Raw genomic sequence first — 15663 nt, forward strand, 5'->3', positions numbered from 1 at the left:
AATGGTACAATCATGCTAAGAGAAAAACATTGCCTGGTGGGTGATATGCCCTTTAGACTCACACTTCACCCTGCAGAATAGAAATTAACCTAGTGAGTCACAGCGGCATCTTAACTGTTCATCAACTTTGCTGTTCAAAGGGAGCAAATAAGACGATCATGTCAATAGCTGCTATACCAAAGGTTCACTTTTAAAGTTTTGATCCATTTAACATTGTTTTTATTTATTTGTTTTTTTTATTTGTTATTTATTTGTTTTTTTTAATGTTTATTTTTGAGAGAGAGGGAGCAAGTAGGAGAGGGGCACAGAGAGAGAGAGAGAGAGAGAGAGAACCCCAAGCAGGCTCTGTGCTGTCAGCACAGAGCCCAATGAGGGAATGTTGAACCCACAAACCATGAGATCATGACCTGAACCGAAACCAAGAGTCAGACGCTTAGCTGACAGCCACTTGGGTGCCCTTCACATTATTATTTTTAAACCATACATCACCCACATTGTTAAATTCATTTTTAAAAGACTTTTTAAGTACAGATGATTGCCCAGACATTTGGGAAATGTAACAAACATCTGGGTAGATCATGACTTTTGGAGTCACAAGTCCTGGGTTTGAGTACTCTCTTCACCAGTTATTACCAGAATAATCTTGGGAAAATTATATAACTTTTTAAAGCTTCAGCTTATTCAATTAAAATAAACATAATAATACCTAACTCAGATGGTTGTGGTGGGGATTAGATGGGATAATCCACGCAGAGATTTTTTTACATAGTAAACACTGAGTGGCTGCAATGAAGGTGATAACGATGTCATTGCCAGGACAGATAAGGTGTCTTGGTTATTGACTTGTGGTATTGAAATGACTCCCACAGGCACAGAGTAAACGTCAGGACCGATTGGTAAGATTGAAGCAGGGAGAAGGTTCTGGAAGAATAAATCTTTTTCTTGATTTTCATTATGGTATAACCACACCCTTCAGCTCTGTATCTAGACAGCCTTGTGTATCACCCAGTCTGTTGCTGGCTCATTAGGCTTACCTTTTACCTTGCTTCTGGCAAAAGACTTGGCACAGAGACAGCACTGTTAGCTGTGTGGAGTTCAGCTGCCTTCCTGCAGCTATGAGGACAATATTTGAATCATTTCAAAGCTTAGTTTTTACCCAGAAAGGGAGCCCTCAAAAGTGGTATTAGTTCAAGCATGTTTTTAAAAACCAGAGTATCTTTGACGTCAAGTCAGGGACACCTTGAGAACTAGGGCCACAATTAGTGTCCCAAACCCCAGTACTTAGGCATTTACTTCCCCCACCCCAAAGTTTAGTTAAATTCGAGTTAACCAACATATAGTGTAATGTTGGTTTCAGGAGTAGAATTTAGTGATTCATCACTCATATGTAACACCCATCATAACAAGTGCCCTCCTTAATACCCATCACCCATTTAGCCCATCCCCCTCCCACCTCTCTCCATCAATCCTTGGTTTGTTCTCTATTGTTAAGAGTCTCTTATGGTTTGCTTCCCTCTCTTCCCCCCCACTCATATGTTCTTCTGTTTTGTTTCCTAAATTTCACATTTGAGTGAAATCATATGATATTTGTCTAGCTCCATCCGCATCATTGACAACGGCAAGATTTCATTCTTTTTTAAAAAAAATGTTTATTCACTTTTGAGGGAGGAGGGGGAGAAGGGGCAGATAGAGGGGGACAGAGGATCCAAAGCGAGCTCTGTGCCGACAGCAGAAAGAGCAAGGCAGGGCTTAAACTCACGAACTGTAAGATCATGACCTGAGTTGAAGTCAGATGCTTCACCAACTGAGCCATCCAGGTGCCCTAAGATTTCACTCTGTTTGATGGCTGAGTAATATTTCATTGGATATATATATACCACATCTTCTTCATCCATTCATCAGTTGATGGACACTTGGCATAGGCACTTACCTTGATATGTACATGCATCTTTGGCACATGCCTAGTAGTAAGGTCACTAGGCCTTACCAGGCATGCTGCTGACATAAGTAGAAACAAAGAACTTAAAACGTTGCTTGAGCCTAAACATGATCATCGATCAGATCGTCTCATTTTTCTTAATTAGCAAGAGACTTGTAGTAATTAAAAATGAGAAGATTGGCTTTCAGTGACACCTTTACTTTCTGCTATTTTTAGGGCTATTGTAAATTAGCTGTGCTTGAGGCCATGGAATGGAGAAAGCTATCCAGGCCCTTTTTGAGCCCTAGGAAGCCAGATTGGTAGACAATCATGCTTTTTAGGAAGTATTTTGGACTTTCTGCCTTCTGGGTGCATGGTAGGATAGAGCTTCTTGGTCTCTTGGTCTCTTGGCTGGGAACATGTGACTAGTTCTGGTCAGTCAATTGTGGGCCAAAGTAACATATTGTCCTTTCTGGGCTCAGAGCTGTTAATTACCAGTGTAAGACCAGAGAGCACTTCCTTTTTCTTCACGGTGGCTATAGCTACTTTCAGACTTTCAACCAGGCTGTTCCATTAGCCTGGATGCCTGAGTGACTCTGATGAGCAGAGCCTAGCCTCCAGTGGATACATAACGTGAAAGAGGAAGGATCTTTGTCTTATTGCAAGGTTTTGAGCTTTGGGGATTGGTTGTTAGTGCACCATACCTGGCTTCTATTGATGGATGCACTAGAATGATGTTTCTGGCTCCTTCACTGTATTTCTAAATTATCTTCTGAAGTCTCTCCACCCTCCCCCACCCTGCTCTGATGTGGAGTGGAGTTGAAAGAGAGTGTAGAATTTACTTAGCTTTAGTAAATTAGACCCACCCAGTGCAATTTTTTCTTTCTCCCTCTAAAAATTAAAGACAGCCACAAGTCCCTACCCCTCAGCTCTCCCACTCCCCCAGAAGAAAGCATCAAGAGGCTCCACAGGTGCCTTTCTTGATGGTGATTGGTTGACTGATATTCCTAAGAGTGGGTAACTCCCTAAGTCCCTTTCACATTGAGGTTGTTCTTTTTCTTTTTCTGAGAACACAGACTAGTAATACAGAAAGGGCAGGTGGAGAGGGTACCGTGCCTACTGAAGGTCAAATATTTTACTTGGAATGGTTACTTTCTCTGCCAACAGTGGTGAATCAGTGACTAGTCTTGTTGCTTTTAGGTTTTTTTTTTCTCTACTCAGAGTCCCCCTTAAAATTTGTGACTAGTTTAGTGGTCACAAACTCCTTTAGTTTTTTCTTTTTCTTTCTTTTCTTTTTTTTTTTTTTTTTTTTTTTTTGGTCTGGGAAACTCTTTCTCTCTCTCTCTATTCTGAATGACAGCTTTGCTGGATAAAGAATTATTGGCTGCACATTTTTCCCATTCACCACATTGAATATTCCTGCCATTCCTTTCTTGCCTGCCAAGTTTCTGTGGACAGATCTGCAGTGAACCTGATCTATCTTCCCTTGTAGGTTAAGGACTATTTTCCCTTGCTGCTTTCAGGATTCTTTCCTTGTCTGTGTATTTTGTGAATGTGATTAGGATATGCCTTGGTGATGGTTGGGTTTTGTTGACTTTCATGGGAGTTCTCTCTGCTTCTTGGATTTTGATGTCTGTGTCCTTTCCCAGATTAGGAAAGTTTTAGTGATAATTTGTTTGAATAAACCTTCTGCCCCTTTTTCTCTCTCTTCATCTTCTGGGACTCCTATGATACAAATGTTATTCCATTTAACAAGTTGCCGAGTTCCCTAAGTCTGCCTTCATGATCCATTACCTTTATTTTCTTCTTCTTTTCAGCTTCAGTATTTTCCATAATTTTATCTTCTATGTCACTGATTCACTCCTCTGTTTTATCCCTCTTCATTTTTATGGCCTCCTTATGGGTTTGCATTTTCAGTTATAGCATTTTTAATTTCAGCCTGACTAGATTTTAGTTCTTTTATCTCTGAAGAGAGGGATTCTCTAGTGTCTTCTATGCTTTTCTCAAGCCCAGTGAATCCTTATAATCATTATTTTAAATTATAGTTCAGACATCTTATATCTGTATTGGTTAAATCTCTGGACATGAGATCTATTTCCTGTTCTTTCTTTTGGGGTGAATTTTCCATCTCATCATTTTGTCTAGGAAAAAAATAAGGGAATAAAACAAAAACAAAACAAAACAAACACACACAAAAAAAAAACAAGGAAAAAAAATTAAAAAAACCCCCAAACTAGATCCTGGCTGTGTTTTGGTCTGCTTTTTAAAACAATCTATATTGCTCCCCCAACCACCCAAAAGCAAGGCAGAGTCCCAGGAGTGACCGTATGGACTGAGGATCCCCTGGGTCACAAGAAGAGTGGGTGGCTCCAACATGCTGCACTGTTTATTATAGATAAATAAAATGAAATGAAATGAAAACAAACAAAAAATTAAAAAAATATATATATAAATAAAAACTAAAATAATAATAAATAAATAAGGAATAGAAAAGAATAAGAAAATAAGTGAAAAAAATAAAATAAAGAATATAAGTAAAAAGGAAGTGAGATCCTATTTCCCCTAGAGCTGAAGCTTGCAGCACTCTATGATCAGTAGACTTTGTGTGAGTGAGTTGTTTGTGTTGGTCTTCTGGGGGAGGGGAATGCTGGGCTCATTCTCCTGCTGTCTTGTTCAGTGGAAATACACCTCCAGGGCACAGGGTGGGTGAGGCTTGGTGTAGGTAGCTTAGGCCTCCACTAGGTGGTGCTGATTTGCTCCTTGAAGACTTTCAGCGCTGATGGGTGGGATGAATATGGTGGTGCCACATTCTTTAGCTCTGGAGCTGAAAGTTTGTGCCCCCCCCCCCCACTCTTTGGGGGAACCCTCACAGAAGAGCAATCAGTCATCCCTCTTGTGTCCCTGGTTTCTGTCAGGACCCTGCGTTCACCCTGCCTGTGTCCGAGCTTCTTTTATCGCAGGCGTGTGACTGAGTTTCAAAACTCCAAATTTTAGAAACTTTTGCAGCCTGGACCAGTGCTGTTCCTCTGGGGGAGGGTCTTGCCATACTTGTGCAACAGCACAAGTGTTTGCCAGCCCGTGCTAGGAAAGTGATCACATGATCATGCAGTGGTTCAGAGTTTATAGCAAAATAGAGCAGAAAGCTGGCACCCTGGCTCACTGCCTTCAGCCAGAGACCCTGCTCCTGTGTCTGGGAACAGTGCAGCATGTGGGAGCCACCCATTCTTCTTGCGACCCAGGGGATCCTCAGTCCATACTGTCACTCCTGGGACTCCGCCTTGCTTTGCCACCCGAGTACCTTTAAGTCAGGCACGTCCCATGGTAGTGGACTTCTAAAGACTCAGACTTTGTGCCCTGCTGCTTATAATACTTTGTGGTAGTCTCCATGAGCAGGGCTCCCTCCCCGCTGGTGTACCCACAGTTATATCTCCCCTGAGTCAACGCTCAGCACTTCCTGCCTTCCGAAAGGTGGTGGCTTTTCTACTTGTAGACCACCAGTTTTTGTTCTCTCAGACGCCTGATCGATTTCTTGGGTGTTCAGCATGCTTTGATAACTATCTAGCTATGTTAAAGGGATGAACCAAGCTTAGGGTCCCTCTATTTCTCTGCCATCTTAATTCCTCCTCCAAGAATCTGCACTTCTAGAAGCTCCCCGAGATAGTCTGTGGGTTGTAGTTTGGAACAAACTATCCTAGGTGGTTTGTCTGGGATAGTTTCCTGTTTCAGGGTATATAGAGGCAGAAGCATAAACTTGGATGAGTCTTCCTTAGTGAATCTCAGACTCTGGAAATGAACTATTTATGTTTTTAAAAAGATTTCAGAATACTTGGAAAGATTTCAAGAGATCATCCTCTTTCTAAAATTTTCAAGGTTATACATTTAATAATAATTTTGTCCTAATGGAGCTGTTTTCCCCACTGATTCAGTATCAACCTAACCTTGTTTCTCAATTTGTTCCACTGTAAAAGTAGGATAATAACCATAGTTACTTCCCTGGTGGTGGTAATGATGAATGAAGCAAGTTATGAAAAATAACTGGGACGACAAAGAAATTGGCAAACTTTCTCCGTAAAGGGCCAGGTAGTAAAATATTTTAGGCTTTGTGAGTCCTACTGTTTCTATCACAGCTGCTCAACTCCACCATTGTAGCTTGCAAGCGGCCACAGACCGTCAATGTATGTTGTGACTGTGTTCCAATAAAACTTAACCTACAGGAAGTAGTTCGCCTTCTCTTGCTATACAAGATTGATAAATTCTATTATTATTATTAATGATATAAAGGCTTGCAAATAATCTTTAATAATTAGCAAAATAATCAGTTTTTAATTAAGAAGTATACATACCATCTGCAATTTTTTCAAAGGAAACTGCTTATAGGAGCAATGAAAACAAATGTTGCATTTAAATGGTGGTGTTATTTCAATGGACTCTAAAGAAATAAAGCTTCCACTGATAGCGATTGTCATTACATTGCTCTAGGCACTTCAGAAACAAATCCAGGCCCAAGTAAAGAACAGTGTCCACAAAGGCTTTGGAAAAGTAAGAGGAGACGTTTGTCTAAATCTCTAACCTCTGACCTTTTCCCTCTTCAGAAGGCCTTGGTCTGGGTTTAGGGCATAGTTTATCTCCCAAAGCACACTTCATGGAAAGAATGGCTGTAGTGGACAGATAAACTGGATGTTTATTATGTTGCTCAAAGCTTACTGACATTGAATTGCTTGTGTCTTTTTTTTAGATTTCGGTTCCAGGAAAATGTGTCTCCTAAAAAACTGGTATGCTTCCTTTCATCAGATGACGGAGATTACATATTGTTTTGCCTTTGCCTTGATTATAAAGTTAGAGCTATATACAAGGCTCAATCATTATAATGCTTTTCATCTACTTGGAACATATACTTCTTCCTTGGTGCTTATTTTTTCAAAATGTCAGTGGCTATTTGAAATGTTCTTGTATAGGTGTCTCGCACTGTTAATCCCTTCAAATGCTTTTTAGATCTAGCTGGACTATAAACCAAATATTATGAATCAATTAATTGGGGGTGCCTGGATAGTTTGGTTCGTTGAATATCTGACTCTTGATTTCAGCTCAGGTCGTGATCTCACAGTCGTGAGATCAAGCCCCACTTTGGACTCCACGCCAAGTGTGGAGCTTGCTTAGGATTCTCTCTCCCCTTGTTCCTCTACTCCTCTTCCCCACTCATGTACTCTCTCTCTCTCACTCAAAAAAAATTTAATTGATCATATTTGCAAGAAGAGTGCTATTGTCTGTGTTAAGTTCCTCCCAAAGCAACATATATATGATTATAAAGAAAATAAACTGTTAATAAGTACTTGATCAATAATAAAGGCTTTTGTCAATAAGTAGATTCTGCAGAAAGGTTATGATCTGCAGTTCTAGAGTCAAGCAAAACTGGGTTCAAATCCCAGCTCCACGACAAGACCAGCTGTATGGTCTTGGGCATGTTACCCAAATGCTCTGAGTCTCAGTTCCATCATCTGACAAGTGGGTATGATAGCCACACCCATCTAACAAAATTATCGCAAGAATTAAATGAAGTTAATACTATACTGTGCACTTAGCACAATGTCTGGTCAATGGTAAGTACTAAATATGTATATAGCTATTATGGCATGTTTATTTTTATTTTTACAGTGGTTTTATGTCAAAGTATCAGAAACGTGACTATTGGCTCAGCTTTCAACATGAGGTACTAGAAGTCTGTCACATCATTGCCATCGTTTTTTGAGTCTATCCTCTCATTGTTATCTCCAGGACTTTTGAGCAATGCCCCACTAAGCAAATGGAGCATGACGTAACACCCAAGGACTTTGTTACCAAATACAGTCTGGGTAAGGGGACTATTAAGAGCATCACGCAGGGGATTAGATATTTACTCACTGTTGAAATTTCCCAATGTTTTAAGCCATGGGGCCTGCTTTTCATTCTGTGCATTTCTATTTTTTTCCACACAACTGTGTTATGTAAGGGCTGGCAGCACTATGTACATGGCCATGTTATTTGTCCTTTTAGAGAATCTGGCGAACTTGAGGAAAGGTTGGAATGGCCAAGAAATTTCATGACGCCATTGTGGTGTTTTACATGGACCTAATTCTGCTAATTCTCTACAACCACCTCTCTGTTCCTATCAGCTCTGAAACAGAATCTAGATTTAATATTTTTTCTTTTAGCCTTTTTTGTTTTTAAAGAGGAGCTGACTGACACTAAAGTCAAAAGCCTTACTCCGACAGATTAGAACCACTGAAGCTGGAAAAAAAAGGCTACAGAAATAGCAAGAAGCCCCAGGATTTTCAACAGGAAGGAAACTAGGAAATTAGATGAGGTTGTTGGTGCCCGTGTCTTTAAAGGCTTCAGTATCCTCTTTTTCTGAGTGACAATGGCACTTCTGGCTCCCTTCCACTGCCCAGGCCCAGTGAGCCGGTACTGGTAGGAGTTACAGGGTCCGAAATAGAGCTTCATGGCCAGTTTGGGATCTTTTAGCAGGAGAGACAGGAGGTCTGGCTTCGCACCTATCTCTGAAGCGAGCTCATCCAAGTAGTTGATGTAATCGGTCTGCAGTGTCTGACTCTGACTCTTTCCAAACCTTAATGAAGAATGTAGAAAGGGCAGATTCACAAAATGTTATAAGTCACATAAGAACAGTAGGTGTTCGAGGGCTGTTGAAAGAAAGAAGGGCTGAGTGAATGAATAAATGAGTTTTGAATAAATCGCCAGTGGAAGGTGTGAGCTTCTCTCATTAGAAGGCCCAGATCTCAGATTGAGAGTAGGCCGTGAAAGAAATAGTCATGAATTCATGGCAGTTCTGGGAATGTGACAAGGTTTAAAACCAGGATTGTTACTTGGTATTTAGTGAGTAGCTTCAATTCTCCAGGCAAGTACAAATTAATCAAGATTGCTGCAAAGATTCATGAGCGAATGCCGATGAAATCCGAGCTCAGTGTCTTGCACAGAAAAGATACTTAATATTTACCTGCTAAATTATGAAAGTACTTGGCACTGTGGCTGGAACGTAATAGATGCTCAGTAAATGTTAGATTAATTAGAATTTAATCATGAGAAAACCCCTATATATGAAGCCCCCAAGTCAGCTGTCCAAGGGTGCTTGATCACTACTGAACCCCATTCTACCGTATCACAAAGTATGCTTCTTTGAACTTTCGCTTCACATCAACTCCTTTTATAATTTAGTTTGATAGGACATCCCCCAGCCATCCCTTCCAGAGACAGTCAGGCCATTGTCACCATCACTGCCCCATCCAATTTCCTCTCCAACCACAGAGAGCGGGCAGCCTGAGAAGATATGGAATTGAACGCAGGCATCACACAAAGCCGGATAAAATTAAGTCCAGGAAAAATGTCCTGATTTGGTAACACTTGTAGCTTTACGTAGTTGGTTCTTAAACTAATATGTATAAGAATCACCTAGGGAGAACATAAAAATACAGGTTTCTAGTCTCATCTGGAGGTTCTGATTCAGTTGGTCTGGGTTGTGACCCAGGAAATGTTTAAGAAACAGCTAGGTGGTTCTTGTGGGTAGTCAGATCACTATGCTTTGAGAAACACTGCTCTGTGTAAAGAATTAGAAAAAAAATTCTTACAGATCTATTCTTTTTTCATTCCTCTTGATAGTGTCCGCCATCATAGTCCTCTCTGAGGGCAAGGTACACAAGCCTAGAAATAAAAGGCTGGTTTGAGTAGTGGGTTTGGTTCAGTATCCTTGCTTTATCTAGTACTTGATTCCCACCATTAAACTCTGACCCCTGTTATGCCAGTCAGGGCTGCTGTGTTGTTGAACTTTGGGGTGTGCTGCTCTTCTTGAGGTCTAGGTGATGCTGCCCATAAGGGGAGCATGGGCTACTGTGTGAACTCTGAGGTGGAGGGAGTATGAGAAGTGGCTGGAGAAGGAAGGTGAGCCTGAAGAGCTGGAAGCCATGCCAGGTGGCTTGAACTGTATCCTGAAGGTGATAGGAAGCCATGGGAGGATTTTCTGCAGGTGGTGACAAGATCAGATTTGCCTTTTGGAAAGATTCTTCTAGCTGCTGAATTTTGGAAAATGGGCTCCAGGGAAGTGAGTTTAGTGGCAGCGAGACCAGTTAAGAGGCTGTTGAAGTAAGCCTGGTGGAGGTAAGGTCGAGCAGTGGGGACAGAGAAAGTAGATTGATGTAGGAGTTATCGCTACGTGCTTGTGATTACATCTCTGTCCACAGGTGTTCTCGGGCATGTTGAAATGGTCAGTCTCCCCTGGATATGGCTGGTCATCAGACATACCAGAGTCAACGAGTCCATAACCAAGCGCGTCATTAAAGCCCTCCTGGTCAGACTTACATCTTCTTCCACACGTCCTCTCTCTTCCCTTCTTCTTCTTCTGTCCTCTCTATTCATAGCCCTGCTGTCCCCCCAGTTCCCATACTAGAGATCTGAAAGTCATCTGTGATTCCTGTCTCTCTCTCTGATTTTCTACATTCAGCTGATCATTATGTCCTGAGGATTTTATCCCTAATTATTTCTCACATTTCTATCACCTTCACTACTTTCTCTCTGCCTGGCTCAGCTGCATCGTGTTTCAGTAGAGACTTGCAGACCAGCCTTCTCACTGGTCTCCAAGACCTCATTCTTTTCTCCTTTCAAATCTATGTTCCACACTAATGCTGAACTAATCTATTGAAAATGTAAATCTGATAATGTCTCTTCTTTGCTTATAACCTCTCATTGGGTCCTCTGGCTGCAAAGCTTTCTAAAATGGAGATTCTAGGTCCTCAAGCCAGACTTAATCAGGGTCCCTAAGGGTCCACCAGATGATTTTTATGTGTAGCCAGATTTGGAAAGCGCTGACCTAAGTTTTGTATTGTAACCTTCTTAGCATGCCTTACAAAGGCTCCTGTGTCCTGGCCCCTTCTCCAGAAAGAATAATCTCTCACCCCTCTCTGCCTCATGTGTCAGGTTCTGGGAACAACAGACAGCTTGTAATTCTCCACATCCATCATGCCTCTGTGCTTTGGCTCAAGTGATTCCCTTTTTTGCACCTGAGAAACCTGGTCATCTAGGAAGTTTTCCTTGACCACATGCCCTCCTTTACCCCACTCTGCTGCTGCTAAGCATCCTTTCTCTTCTTCCTATACCCTCCCTGCATTCTTCTACCAAAGCATTTTTCTTAGTATGTGGAAATGATCTGTTTAAATTTCTCTCTAGGGTTGCCTGGGTGGCTCAATTGAGCATCTGACTCTTCATTTCGGCTCAGTCATGATCCCAGGATCATGGGATCAATGGGCTTCATGCTGAGCACTGAGCCTGCTTAAGATTCTCTCTCCCACTGCCCCTCTCCCCCACTTGTGTGTGCTCTCTCTCTCTCAAAAAAAAAAAAAAAAAAAAAAAAAATCTCTCTATTCCACCAGGTTCCAGCACAAGGCTAGGTATTCAATGAGTTTTGGTTGAGCTGAATTTGAACCCTGGGGTCAGGGAGGAATGCAAAAGGCTGTACAGATACTTAGAAAACTTTCAATAGCTTTATGACTTTGTAAGGACCTGTGAGGTTGAGTTTCTTAACATATTAAGGGCTGGGGCACCTGGGTGGCTCAGTTGGTTGAGCTTCTGACTTCGGTTCAGGTCATGATCTCACGGTTTGTGGTTCGAGCCCCACGTCAGGCTCTGTGCTGCTTTAGATTCTGTGTCTCCCTCTCTCTCTGCCCCTCCCCTGATCACACTCTGTCTCACTCTCTCTCTCAAAAATAAATAAACATTAAAAAAATTTAAAAAACATACTAAGGGTTAATTTGGAGTTAATGCAGAAAGGCCCTGGGTCCCTGGATTTGCATGTATTCAGAGGAACTTATAAACATCATCTAGGTAAAACTGGGAGTCATAGATCTTTTTTTTCTCAACTATTCTCTCATGATTCCAGGAAAGGATAGTATGTACTTAGCTTTATGACAATTGAAATTCTATGAACTTTCTAATATTTTAAAAGGATGATTGCAGATATTTAGTATTATTTTATCTCTGTATTTGCTACTTTGAAAATTCTCCACTAACTTTTTATGATGTTAATCTCACGAGAGCAGCCCAAGTTTGGCCACATTCTTACTGGCAACTTCTGTGTCTAAACTTACTATTGAGCAAGCTCCATCAGGTGTAAAACCCTTAGCCCCTCGTTTGGCCCCTCACGTACCTTTGAAAACTCTGGTTGCCCAACGAGCTTGAAGTTCAACAGTTGGGAAAATGGAGCCTAGGGGCTGGATGAAACCAATGCAGGCCAGAGTTGACTTCTCCAGGTGAGGAGGGAACATGTACTTATACAGTGAGACCGTATTATCCTTTACTTTAACAAGTGACTCTTCCAGGAAGGGAAAAGAGAAAGTATATCCCGTTGCAAAGACAATGACATCAATATCCTCCTCCACTGTTCCATCTTCAAAGATGGCGGAAGTTTCTGTGAGCTCTATCACTCTTGATTTCACCTTGATGGCTCCATAGAGTATACGACTTGGAAGATCATCATTTACTACAGGTTCTTTCATGAGATGTCTGAAACACCCAGAAGAAAATACTTAGAAGGAACATTTAATAAGGAGTCCTGGAACTCTCTTGATATTTTATGGGGTTGGGCTCTTTGAATGAGGTTTCTCAAATATCCACAAAACTTTCTTTCTTTCTTTTTTTTTTTTTAAAGAGAGAGAGAGAGGAGGGGGAGGGGCAGAGGGAGAGGAAGTGAAAGAATCTGAAGCAGGCGCCACACCCAGCACAGACCCTATGTGGGTTTGGATCTCACAACTGTGAGATCACCACCTGAGCCAAAATCAAGAGTGAGACGCTCAACTGACTGGGCCACCCAGGTGCCCCTATCCATAAATCTTTCTAACTTAACTAGTTGGTCTACCCCGAACCTTGCTATCTTGATGACTTTATTCTTATATCACAAATCTCTCCCTCAACAAAGAAGGGAAGGCATGTAAGTGATGTGGGTAAAAGACATTTCAAAAGAGGAGGCATTCCCAAGGACTTAACCAAAATACCAGGGTCAGTCCCTGAATATTCCAGTCATGATTATCCCATTGATATTTTCACTACTGTTTTATGTTATCTGCCTTTAATTATCATGCTGTTCCATTTAATCTCTATCTGATCATAAAGTAAGAAAGGAGAATTTAGTTAAATCCCCATTCGTTTTGAAACTTTATTAAGGGATTAGTATTACAATTAATGTATAAACTGAAGTTTGGGAATATTTTTTCATCCCAAATATCCACGGAGTCTCTGTATGTGATAGCATGGGTGGTAAAGTCTGGTTGTATTTCCGGAATTCCTTTTTTGTAGATTTGAGAAACATTTTTTTTAATATAAGAAAATACATGCTACATGCATTAGATATCAGAGCTGAGCAGTCATATGGTGTTTGTTAAAAGATTCCAAAGCTCTTGTGTTTTGTGTATATATATATATATTTTTATGTAAGCTTCACACCCAGCATGGAGCCCAATGCAGGGCTCGAACTCACAACCCTGAGATTAAAATCAGAGCTGAGATTAAAATCAGAGCTGAGATCAAGAGCTGGATGTGGGGCACCTGGGTGACTCAGTCGGTTGTGAGTTCGAGCCCCATGTCAGGCTCTCTGCTGTTAGCACAGAACCTGCTTCACATCCTCTGTCCCCCTCCCTATTTGCCCCTCCCCTTCTTGTACTCTCTCTCTGTCTCTCTCAAATAAATAAACTTAAAAAAAAAAAAAAAGAATTGGATGCTTAACCAACAGAGCCACCCAGGCACCCTCTGTTTTTGTATTTTTTTTAAAGGGAAGGAGCCCGCTATCACTAAAGAAAAACAAACATTCATAATGTTTGCTTATGTTTATAAGATCAGCGATATATAACTTCGAGCTCAATAGAGATTTATTTTTTGGCAAAGAGATAGTGAATATGTTCTCAAAAGCCACTCATAGGAAGAACCCTTATGGTGTACAGAGTTAGCAAAGCATTAGTTCACATGGAGAATTTGGGACACATGTCCCACTATACTCTTCTGAAAGGAAAGTCACAATCTCTTAGAGAAGGCAACTGATGCTTTTCCAAGGCAACTGATGGGATGGGAGAAGATATTTGCAAATGACATATCGGATAAAGGGTTAGTATCCAAAATCTACAAAGAATTTATCAAACTTAACAGCCAAAAAACCAAATAATCCAGTGAAGAAATGGGCAGAAGGCACAGATACTTTTCCAAAGAAGACATCCAAATGGCTAACAAACACATGAAAAGATGTTCAACATCACTCATCATCAGAGAAATACAAATCAAAACCATGATGAGATACCACCTCACACCTGTCAGAATGGCTAAAATTAACAACTCAGGAAACGACAGATGTTGCCAAGGATGTGGAGAAAGAGGAACCCTTTTGCACTGCTGGTGGGAATGCAAACTGGTGCAGCCACTCTGGAAAACAGTTTGGAGTTTCCTCAAAAGATTAAAAATAGAACTACCCTATGATCCAACGACTGAACTGCTAGGTATTTATCCAAAGGATACAAAACATTGATTCAAAGGGGCACATGCCCCACAATGTTTATAGCAGTGCTATCAACAATAGCCAAATTATGGAAGGAGCCCAAATGTCCATTGACTTATGAATGGATAAGGAAGATGTGGTATATATACAGAATGGAATATTACTCAACAATCAGAAAGAATGAAATCTTGCCATTTGCAACAATGTGGATGGAACTAGAATGTATTATGCTAAGTGAAATAAGTCAGCCAGAGAAAGAAAAATATCATATGATTTCACTTATATGTGGAATTTAAGAAAGAAAACAGATGAACATAGGGGAAGGGAAAGAAAAGATAAAAACAGAGAGGGAGGCAAACCATGAGAGACTCTTGGATACAGAGACCAAAGGGAGGATTGCTGTAGGAGCAGTGGGTGGGTGGGAGGATGGGCTCAATGGGAGATGGGCATTAAGGAGGGAACTTGTTGGGATGAGCACTGGGTGTTACATGTAAGAGGTGAATCACTAAAGTTTACCCCTGAAAACAAAAAAAGAAAAAAAAAGGTAATTAAGGTAAAATGAGATCATAAGGGTGGGGCCCTGATCCAATAGGATTAGAGACCTCATAAGAAGAGGCATAAAAGAACCAGCTCTCTTTCTCTCCCCCTCACTTGAGCACACAGTGAGGAGGCAGCTGTCTGCCAGACAGGAAGAATGCTCTCACCAGAAACCGAATCTGCTGGCACCTTGATCTTAGACTTCCCAGCCACCAGTACTATGAGAAATAAATGTCTGTGGTTCAGACCAAACCAACCAAACAAAAGCCAACAAACAACAACAACAACAAAAGCAGCCTTTTCCAATGTTGGACAGCTCTGGGTATTAGGAAGTTCTTCCTATGATCCTAGTTCTGCTTTCTGAAGCAGCTCTGAATATTTCCTTTTCTTGGGGCACCTGGGTGGCGCAGTCGGTTAAGCGTCCGACTTCAGCCAGGTCACGATCTCGCGGTCCGTGAGTTCGAGCCCCGCGTCGGGCTCTGGGCTGATGGCTCAGAGCCTGGAGCCTGTTTCCGATAATGTGTCTCCCTCTCTCTCTGCCCCTCCCCCGTTCATGCTCTGTCTCTCTCTGTCCCAAAAATAAATAAACATTGAAAAAAAAATGTTAAAAAAAAATATTTCCTTTTCTTTTTTTAATTTATTATCCAAGTATAATTAACATACAGTGTTACATTAGTTTCAGATGTGTAATATA

At 41.1% G+C, this 15663-nt stretch overlaps 1 protein-coding gene across 5 annotated transcripts in view; it reads right to left on the reverse strand.

Moving 5' to 3' along the window:
- Positions 1–7535: 7535 nt before the first annotated feature.
- The window catches only part of FMO2 (flavin containing dimethylaniline monoxygenase 2), a 29567-nt gene continuing 21439 nt past the window's right edge, over positions 7536–15663 (reverse strand). For 4 of the 5 annotated variants that reach the window (XM_045452948.1, XM_045452949.1, XM_045452947.1 and 1 more), the window contains 3 exons: positions 12102–12457; positions 9535–9607; positions 7536–8519 (listed from right to left, as the gene is read on the reverse strand). In XM_045452948.1, coding sequence (XP_045308904.1) covers positions 8168–8519; positions 9535–9607; positions 12102–12457 — 781 coding nt within the window. In that variant the 3' untranslated portion in view covers positions 7536–8167. Of the gene's footprint in view, positions 8520–8736; positions 9227–9534; positions 9608–12101; positions 12458–15663 lie in introns of those variants that run through there. The other variant, XM_045452951.1, reaches the window with a different exon arrangement.

Source organism: Leopardus geoffroyi, chromosome C3, assembly GCF_018350155.1.
Source record: "Leopardus geoffroyi isolate Oge1 chromosome C3, O.geoffroyi_Oge1_pat1.0, whole genome shotgun sequence".
Lineage (NCBI taxonomy): Eukaryota > Metazoa > Chordata > Mammalia > Carnivora > Felidae > Leopardus > Leopardus geoffroyi.